This window comes from Phyllostomus discolor, chromosome 6 (assembly GCF_004126475.2).
Source record: "Phyllostomus discolor isolate MPI-MPIP mPhyDis1 chromosome 6, mPhyDis1.pri.v3, whole genome shotgun sequence".
In the NCBI taxonomy this organism is placed as follows: domain Eukaryota; kingdom Metazoa; phylum Chordata; class Mammalia; order Chiroptera; family Phyllostomidae; genus Phyllostomus; species Phyllostomus discolor.
Genome location: NC_040908.2, coordinates 126109787 through 126119759, shown reverse-complemented (window position 1 = coordinate 126119759; position 9973 = coordinate 126109787). Strand labels below are relative to the sequence as shown.

The 9973-nt window shown below is 39.8% G+C and overlaps 2 protein-coding genes across 2 annotated transcripts; one reads left to right on the top strand and one right to left on the bottom strand.

The window, feature by feature from the left end:
- Positions 1-3382: 3382 nt before the first annotated feature.
- LOC114498949 (olfactory receptor 2D2-like) lies at positions 3383-4776 on the top strand. Its single transcript, XM_028514938.2, has one exon. The coding sequence runs from the start codon at positions 3704-3706 to the stop codon at positions 4637-4639; it is 936 nt and encodes a 311-aa protein (XP_028370739.1). The 5' UTR covers positions 3383-3703; the 3' UTR covers positions 4640-4776.
- A 1906-nt stretch (positions 4777-6682) lies between these two features.
- LOC114500377 (olfactory receptor 10A4) lies at positions 6683-8203 on the bottom strand. Its single transcript, XM_028517049.2, has one exon. The coding sequence runs from the start codon at positions 8077-8079 to the stop codon at positions 7105-7107; it is 975 nt and encodes a 324-aa protein (XP_028372850.2). The 5' UTR covers positions 8080-8203; the 3' UTR covers positions 6683-7104.
- Between the last annotated feature and the right edge of the window lie 1770 nt (positions 8204-9973).

Sequence of the window (9973 nt, the reverse complement as noted above, 5' to 3'; positions counted from 1 at the left end):
TGGAATGCTAAGTTGATCTTTTTTTTGTCCACCAGAGGAGAAACTGTTGAAAGGATATTAGAGGGAGGGAAAGAGGAGGCACACATTGGACAAAGGGGATATCCTGGCATATATTAAGGGTGAATTGATTTCAATGCCTTCATATATTTTAGTTTTTAAACTCAACTAATTTTTATCCAAACAATATAGTTCTAAAGGCTACATCTTCTATAATATATCTAGCTAAGGTTTTCTCCACAGTGGATCTGCCTCATAAAACCACATTTTCCATGTTGAATTCCTTGTGAAGAAGAATCCTGGTCCTCACCTGAGGGAGAGAAAAGCAGAGTTTCTATGGAGTCATTATTGATCCTTTGGGAGTAAATTCTTATGCCTCTGCTTGAGCCTGGGAAGACAGTAAGTGGGTATGGATGGTGGGGAATAGGTGGTTTTGGGGTCAAAAGATCTTGAAAACAGAAGAGAAATTTAATAGTCTTCTCTTGGTTCTTATGGATTTTCCCAGTATCCTCTTCCTAAAGGAATGTCAATTAGACAATGCATGATTTTTGACCCTATCATTCTATCCTACATCTAGTAATATATGTTATTTTTAGAGAAATAAACTCACAAGTTGATCTTAAATCTGGAGAAAAGGCAGAATAACATGAAAGACTGACAGAAGACAGGATTTTCCTACAGAAGCTTCCTGACCCTGAAGTGGGCCTGGGGGAGCAATTTCTCCTCCACAGTTGCCTGGGAGAATAACATGGTTTAAAAAAGAAATTGGGAGGGGTCGGGGATGTAACCTTCTAATATTATACTCCCAGAGTCAGTGAGCATCCCTACCATCTAGCAAGTCATGAGTCACACTCATTTCTGACTCATTCACCTGTCTCCTGCTACTTTGGCTCAAGTCAAATCAGCTCAAAAACATGTGCTGGACACCGATTCTGTGCCAGGATTTATCTTATTTGTTGTGAATAAAGGGAGGCAGATGTGGTTGCTGTTGTTGAGTGTCTTACAGTAACAGAGAAAGAAAACAACTTCCATATAATTTGGTAAGAATATTGATGGAGGTAAGTACATCCTGCAATAAGTACATTGATGTGTCTAGGCTGTACCAGGGGTTTGTAAATTTGTGTACTTGTGTGTGTTTGTGTCTTTGTGTGTTAGATATGGGGGTGGGGAATGGTCAAGAAGGCATAGAAATCAGCAATATCCTGTGGCTGCTCTTTCATTAAGTTAACCTCTGATGTAAACATCACTTAGACCTTTGTGACAAGTGTTTCATTTTTATCCTCTCTATCTTTTCTTCAAAACCAAGAAATATTATTTGCTTACATTTAATTTTCCCTGAGATCTAGACACATGATTAATACCTCTGGGAAGGATGTGAACTGTGGCAGAAGTAAGTCTAAAGGACCTGAGCTGAGCCATAACCTGGAGACTTTAACAACTAACCAGGTAGTACCTTCCACTGGGGGATGGTAACTCCAAAAGTGACTATCTTGAAATAGTCTGTGTTCTCGAAATTCATTTTTGTATCAGCTATTTAACAGTAGACTATGTTTCCCATTAGAACCAATTCTATATGAGTTTAAGTAATTGTTAGATCTTATGGACTCACTTGGTCCAGTATATTCATTCATAAACCAGTATTTGCTGTGGATCTATGATGTTCCAGAAACACAATGGCACTGAGGATAAAACATGATTATAGTTTGGTCCCTCCTGAGTGTCTTTGGTCTCAGAGCCTGGGTCTTCTGTCTGTATCTTCTTCACCAAGGAAGTGTTAGGACAATAATATTTACTCAACAAATAAGGTGATTGAGTATTCAAAGTGTGATGAATGTTCAACAGAAATGATCTTAACTCTATGTAGTAAGCATACCTTCAAATCGAGGGAATATTAGAAGGCTGAGCAAAAGCCAGGAGAGCATGAAAATACAGTGTGTCTTAGTTATGTGGGGGAAAATGCCTAGAAATGTGGTCTTGGTCAAATAAGAGAGTCATGAACGATAATCGAGCACAGATGTGATTGTTCATGTTAACATTTTATTTATTTATTATTTCAATAATGAATTGAAATCTTTCATCATTTTGGGTCATGGACCCATCCAAACACTTAAGACTCTACTTTCAGATGACAGAGAGTGTAATCATTTCTTTCTGAGAAAACTGGCAATTCCTTCAGCCCAGAAGAGCTTCGCTTGGAATTCAGGGGGTGCTTCGTGTTAGAGGTAAATTGTACTTCTTTACTTTACTTTAACTGAAATCTGAAATGCTTTTCTTGTTTGAATGTAGGTAAACAGCCCAAACCAACATTATCCATATCCATGACTTTATCACGAATTGAAATCAGAGAGATTTTTACATTGCATTGCACCTGTTGAAGGTATCTCAAAATATCATTTAGGCTCATCATTTTGTAATTAAGGTGGTGTTTAGACTTGCCACAACATTTTAAAATTTAATGTTTTAAAGAAGCATCTGTATGGTTATATCTCATATTTGTTTTCTAAAAGTATTGTAAGTACATTTTCATGTAGTCATTTTTTGATAATCCTATACATTTCATTTTTTGTATGTATGCACATGTACGTATGTATGTATTTGGTATATTGAAAACATTTATCAGACAGATATAGGGTTGATGGACCAAGCCTCACATAGAGCCTTAACATTTAGACTTTAATTTTTTTTCTCTATTTTTATAGTGGCTCTATGATATTTATCATTGCTCCCAATCTGTTGCAGGTCTCTCTAGGCAGGCTTTTGAAACAACTCTATTAAACTATGTGGCCAAATACTTTTTATTTACTTTATTTAATTAATGACAATTTATTCATCAAAGCTATATGGTATGCTTAATAAAGTACATAAAAATGAAAAAAACATAGGCAAAATTTTCAAAGGACTTTGTAATTTCTGGGAGGAGTAAACACAGAACACAAGGAAGGGAAACATGATGGGCTGGAGGTAGCAGATCAGTGCTGTTTAGTCTGAACACAGAAAACTAGCCATGCTGGTGGGGTAAAATAGAAATTATGTCATGATGTGTGTCCACTATTTTGGAAGTTCATGGACAGTTAAGATTGATATATGGGAGCCCCAGTGAAGGGGAGAATAGGATTTCCAAAGAGATTATGGTATATTATCCAGAGATACCTCTTGGTTTAACAGCTCCTTCTATACAGGCATTTTCTCCAAGAGAAAATTCAGTTCCATTTGATTTCTCATACCTTTGTGGCTACTCTCTGAAGAAATAGACAGCAGAAATGGTTGGATGTCCAAAGAATGAAAAACATCTGCACCTACATGAGATGGAGGAAGTATGGCAAGAGCAGCAAAAGACTCAGGGTTTAGTTAACAATAAGGTAAAATTAAATAGCATGGCCTTATATCTGAATTCAATCTGTCTTTTTATTATTAGATATACAATATTACAAATAAAGAAGATAATGTTCGACCTACTCTACACTTGCCAGAGGACATTAGAAATGAATGTACCATTTTATAAAGATTTAAGTTTCACAAAATTGAAAATGTTTCATCTAAAGCAGCATAATCATCTTCTAAAAATCTTATAAAGAAGATTCTTGAAATGGTTGGTAGCAAGTGGAGGCAATTTCTAAGTCCTCCAACTCTGAATCATATAATCTCCTAGGTTATGCACATCTATGTTTAGCATGTAGTGACTTTGTACTGAAAAAGGAGACAAATCATGAGAGAGACCAATCAGACACAGGTGACAGAATTCTTCCTTCTGGGACTCTCTGACAACCCACACACCCAGCAGCTACTATTCATCTTGTTCCTGGGTGTTTACCTTGTCACTGTGGTTGGAAATCTGCTTCTTGTGTCCCTTGTACTGGTTGACTCCCTGCTTCACACACCTATGTATTTCTTTCTCTGCAATTTATCTCTGGCTGACCTCTGTTTCTCTACCAACATTGTTCCTCAGGCCCTTGTCCACATGCTATCCAGAAAGAAAGTCATTTCATTCACACATTGTGCAGCTCAGCTTCTACTCTTCCTCATTTTGGGGGGTACACAGTGTGCTCTTTTGGCAGTGATGTCTTATGATCGGTATGCAGCCATCTGTAACCCGTTGCATTACCCCAGCATCATGACTTGGAGGGTGTGTGTCCAGCTGGCTGTGGGATCATGGACCAGTGGCATTCTAGTGGCTGTGGTGGATACCACCTTCACACTAAGGCTACCCTACAGAGGCAGCAATAGTATTGAACATTTCTTTTGTGAGGCACCTGCGCTGTTGAGCCTGGCATCCACAGATGCCTGGACTGCAGAGATGGCCATTTTCATCATGGGGGTTTTGATTCTCCTCATACCTGTTTCCTTAATCCTGGTATCCTATGGCCACATCATAGTGACTGTGGTCAGGATAAAGTCAGCTGTGGGACAACTCAAGGCATTTTCTACCTGTGGCTCCCACCTCCTGGTAGTTATTCTTTTTTATGGGTCAGCAATTGTCACCTACATGACACCAAAGTCCTCAAAAGAACAGAAAAAACTGCTGTCAATCTTCTATGCAATGGTGACACCCATGCTTAATCCCCTCATCTACAGCCTGAGGAACAAGGTCGTGAAGGGAGCTCTGAGGAAAGTGGCTACAAGGAATTTTCTGTGCAGGGTCTGAAATTGCCACTGGCAGTGAGACCCGCCTAGCTCTCTACTTCTGAGACTTACTGAGTAGTTTCCTCAGCAAGACTAGAATGGGGTATGAGTCTTACCCTTGAGCCTTTTCCATGGACCCTACCCTCCAAGCTTTACTCAGCACTTCCTGGGTAAAAGAAGAAGAAAAATGATTCATGGAGCGATAGGAAGGAGGGCTTCCTTCTGGTTGGTCTTTCAGCGTCTAAGAGTTAGGAAATGCCCTGAGAAGCATTCACATTGTATGAGCCCTGGAACCTGTGACATCTAGCTTATTAAATCATGCTGTGTATTAATATCCATGTAATGCAGAACCTATTCCAATTCCTTTGCTTTATCTTTTAATATTTCTTTGCATCATCATATAATAAATTAACAATACTACTTAATTATTTACTATGAACTAGGTGCCACATGTACATGTACATGCACACGCGCATGTACCTCCATACAGGGGTGGGCAAAAGTAGGTTTACTGTTGTGAGTACAAGAAACACAGAGTTTAATCTTGAATTATTATTTAATTATTTATTTGTTATTCTATTATTTTCTTGTATTGTTTGTAACCTATTTTGCCTATCCTTGTATATTTTTGAGGTTGGTCGTGAAGAACATGGCTACAATGAAGTAGAATTTATGGGTTTTACTGTGCTTGTCACAGTCTTATTAGAGACATGAGTACTATATCTATTAGGACCACCTTTATAAATGTAAGAACAGAATTTGGAAAACAGGAAGAAATAGTGATAACCCAGAGCAGCAAGAGTAAGAAGCTATTAGCAATCCTGGGCCCAAAATACCAAGAAGAAGCAACCAGAACTTGGAGAGGGTAGCTCTGTATAGAAGGCCACCAGGCAGGAGCTGTGGACTTGGTATATGGAGGTGAGGAAGCCCTAGGAATAAATGTTTCCAAGTCATTCTCAACCTGCCTTCTGATTATCTGTTACTATATTAAAAACAAAATGCAGGCTAATCTCCCCATGTGAAGATTCTTAATTTAGTCACATCAACAAAATCCTTTTTACCATGTAAGGTGACATATGTACAGGGGACTAGGACGTGGCCATCTCTGTGGGCCTGTTATTCTGCCTACCATCCTGAGGTCAAGTAAAATGAATGTGAAGCAGTGATGAATGCTTGGCTGAAATGAGAGATGATCAATTTATAAATGGTACCAACCTGCTTAGGTGTGTGATTGCCATCATGGAAATGAAACCCTGTGATCAGTCTTTTCATTTGCAAATTCCAATGGTGATGTTCAGAATGTGCTGCCCTTGTGGAGCCCTGATGCCCTGAGCTGAAGGATACCTTGTGTGGGAGACCAAGCTGGTCCTGGTACCTCTATGGCACACAGAGTTAGAGTTATATACATGGTTTGTGGAGAGGACATACCTATGCAGTAAATGCTATTTTACTTTGTTAATTATCACTACATTCTTGTGAATAGTTCATTCAAAGCTGTGGTGTCGTGTTGCAAGCCTGTTGCTTGTCAAGAGTCTAGAGTTGGGCAATGTTCACTGGAGAAAATCATAAAGTGTGGCTGCTACATTGGTTCAGTGATACCCAAGCTTAAAGTGGACAGTTGATTTCATTTAATCACAATAAGTTTTCCAAAATGAATTAGTAAAGAAAGAAACTTTGTTATTCGCAGCATTTCCTATAAGGTGTCCACTTCTACTTGACTGCAACTTCCTTTAACTCCTTCTGTCAAGCAACTCTCATGTCCGACATGGACAATTGGAAACTGAGGCAACTATCAGTTGTGTGAATTGTCTTTCTTCAGACAAGGCACAGAAAACATGGTAGCAGAGGAAGAATTCCTCAATTGCCAGTGGCGTTTCTACGTATCTTTTTATTTTCCCTCTCACACTATAATTTCCATGAGGCGAGAAATTGGTCTGTTTGATTCAGCAATGTGTCTTCTGGGCCTAAAGAGTGTCTAACACATGCTGAGTAATGAATAAAACTGTGTTGCAAAAAAAAAAAAAAGAAAGAAAAGAAAGAATGAAATGAAATTCTAGTATTTATTATCTTTACTTTACCATGTAAAGAAAAAGATCCATAAAAGTTGCTTGTAGAGTTTTTGGACAAATAGAAGAGAAGAAAGGAGAAAATTATGAAATGATATAGATGACAATCCAGAAAAAGTTAAAACAAAAAACAGCAAATCATAGTGAAGTTCCCAACTTTCAAATGTCATCTAATTTGTGTAAATTAGTGGCATCTTCAGAGACTTTGGTACCACAGTCCCATAGGATGCTATTCCTACTGAATGCAGTTCTTTCTTTCATCACTCATGTTGTTTTCAGAAATGGATCCCAGTGGAAAGCTGAAAATCCCAGTGAGTGTACAGAGGATCCTGGAAAGAGTGGAGTCCAAAAACCCAAATGAGGAATTTGTTTTTTTTCCTTTTTCCTTGCATTCTACCCTTTCAGTTTCCTTCTAAGTCAGTCATAGTTTCTGTGGGCCCAGGGTCCTATGGATGACCCGTTTCAGTGCAGCCTTCACTTCACTATTCCTTAAGCTGTAAATGATGGGGTTCAACATAGGAGTAACCACTGTGTAGGATAGTGACAGCAGCTTCTTGTTCTCAGGAGAGGTGTTGGACCTGGGTCGGAAGTATGTGAGGATGGCAGTGCTGTAGAAAAGGGAGACAACCAGGAGGTGGGAGGAACAGGTGGAGAAGGCCTTGCGTTTCCCTTCAGCTGAGGGCATCCTGAAGATAGTGGAGAGGATACGAACATAGGATCCCAGGATCAGCAAGAAAGGGAAGAGGATGAAAAGAACAGTGGCTGTCAGAGCCTCCAGTTCAAACAGTGAAGTATCAGCACAGACCAGGGCAATGACAGGGGGGCTGTCACAGAAGAAGTGGTTCACCTTGTTGGGGCCACAAAAAGGGAAGCTGAAAATCCATGTGGTTTGCACAGTGGCCACTGGAAACCCTGAGAACCAGGATGCAGCTGCCAGCTGGGCACAGGCCCTGTGACCCATGATGACTGGGTAACGCAAAGGGTCACAGATGGCCACATAGCGGTCATATGCCATTGTGGCCAGGAGGCAGCATTCAGCAGCCCCAAAGAAGAAGAAGAAATACATCTGAGTGGCACAGCCAAGGAAGGAGATGGTTGTGTCTTGGATGATCAGTGTCCCCAGCATCTTGGGCACAATGACCAAGTTGAAACCTATCTCCAGGAAGGACAAGTTCCTGAGGAAGAAGTACATAGGACTTTGTAGTGCAGAGTCAGTTGTAGTGACCAGTATGATAAGGACATTGCCCATTAGGGTAATGATGTAAATGGTCAAGAAAAGGAGAGATAGTAGAGCTTGTAGCTCAGAAGACAAGGCCGAGAAACTGACAAGAACAAACTCATTGACAGTTGTCCAGTTTCCCCACATCATTCTTCTGGCCAGGATTCCACTGGGCATTCATGCTGTGGGAAGAAATCTCAGTATGTTCAATAGACCTCTATTATACCTTTGGAAGCAGAACTTCCTGTGGCCTCATTCTCTACCTCTCTTGTTATAGTTGTTTCTGATCAAACAGCTGTACTTTCAAAAACATGAAAAACAAGTCTGATTATGGCATTCACATTTTTTGGGGGAGAACATTAACCTTTTTTTCAGACTGAACCGAGGCACACCATAGACCTGCATATCTACACACCTCCTGACTTTTTTTTTCTTTGGCACCTGTCATTGGTGCTAAAAAGAAGCCAGGCCAGGTCAAGAATTTCTGAAGACAAAGATCTTGAGGCAATGAAAGGTATTGGCATGATTCAGGGTATGTTTTCTACAAAATAAAAGGGTGGGAAGGAGAAAAGCAAAGAAAGTTTGCCAACAGTTACCAATGATCCCCAAGGAGGAGTCCTAAATGTGTGCCAGTCGGCAGCAGCCCACACTCAGGAAGATTTCAGCATATTGGAGGAATCTTCACTGTAAATTCAGAGAATTGCAGTTTATACAAGAAGACACACAATACAGAAATGGTGGTTTATTTTTATCCCTGGGCTAACTATTCTCCATGTGGCTATACACATATTTGTCATCAGACAAAGGGAAAAGAGACTCAAGATAGTATCAAACCATTCAGAGAATGTAGGTGTGTTGTTATGAATCCTTTCATCATTTTCTGTTGTCTGACTTGTGTCTCTAGTCTCCAGAAATATGAAGCTCAAGTGTTACATGTTAGCAAAGTGCAGGTATGACTACTAATATTAAATCCTGTGTGATAAAAACAAGTTTTCATCATTGTATCAATAGCTAAGCTTCAAAATTGAGACTTAAATTCTTTCTGATGACTATGCACTTAAACAAAGGGATAAATCTAAAGCACTTAGCATGGTAACTGGTATATAATACACATATAATAAATACCATCATAATTATTATGATATAATGTTAAATCCACCTTTCAAAATTCACTTACCTTACCATTGCCCAAACTCACCATAGTTTTTCCTTTTCATCTCTAACAAAAGAATAATTTATTTAATAGACATTGTCTTCTTCACACTGTTCTATATGCTGAAGATAATACATCAGTAAGTAAACCCAACAAAAATCTCTGTCCTCACAGAACTCATGTTGTAGAAGGGAAAACAGATTATGAACAAATTATGTAAGTAGAATGTATAGTCTGTTGAATATGAACCAGAAGAATGAAGAAGAAAAAGGCATGGGAGGAGATAGGCATGTGGGGGTGTGGGGAGCGTCACAGAGGACTTCACTGCAAAGAGGACACTTGAATAAAGCCCTGAGCAGGTGCAAGATGTGAAGTCAGGGTGGTGAATGAAGAAGGGAGGTAAAGAGCAAAAACAATGAGAAAGTGCTCTTTAAATTTTTTTTCTGAATCCTATTCCTTTTAAAAACTTCAAGCCAGGATGGTGGTGAAGTAGATGGAAGCAGAGTCCATTTCCCCTCATGCATGGGTGAAATACCTAGCCAATCTTCTGAGGAATAGAGTGAACAGGCAACAGTATTCCAGATTATGTGAAGATTGGAGACCAAAAATTATAGAAGACATTGAAAAATCAGACGGTAAGGAGAGTACTTATGGACAATAAGGTCCCTGGGACCAGTTGGGGGACTAGGGTGCCTGCAGACCCAGGCTGGGTGTCTGCCAGGTCTGCTGCAAGATTCTTGGGAGAGATCCAGGCTGGACTGTATGAGGCCAGGTGTTTGTTTGGACCAGGGGCTTGAATAGGAGGAATTTTTCCAATAGAAAAAGAGAAAAACAAGGCACTCCGTGGCTGATTGGGGAATTCTCCACAGCCGCAGCCCACCTCCTGCTCCCATACTCCCACAGTCCCGGGTAGGTGTG

Excerpts from the sequence above, each read along its gene's own strand:
- LOC114498949 (XM_028514938.2), top strand. The coding sequence starts at position 3,704 with ATGAGAGAGACCAATCAGACACAGGTGACAGAATTCTTCCTTCTGGGA.
- LOC114500377 (XM_028517049.2), bottom strand. The coding sequence starts at position 8,079 with ATGCCCAGTGGAATCCTGGCCAGAAGAATGATGTGGGGAAACTGGACA.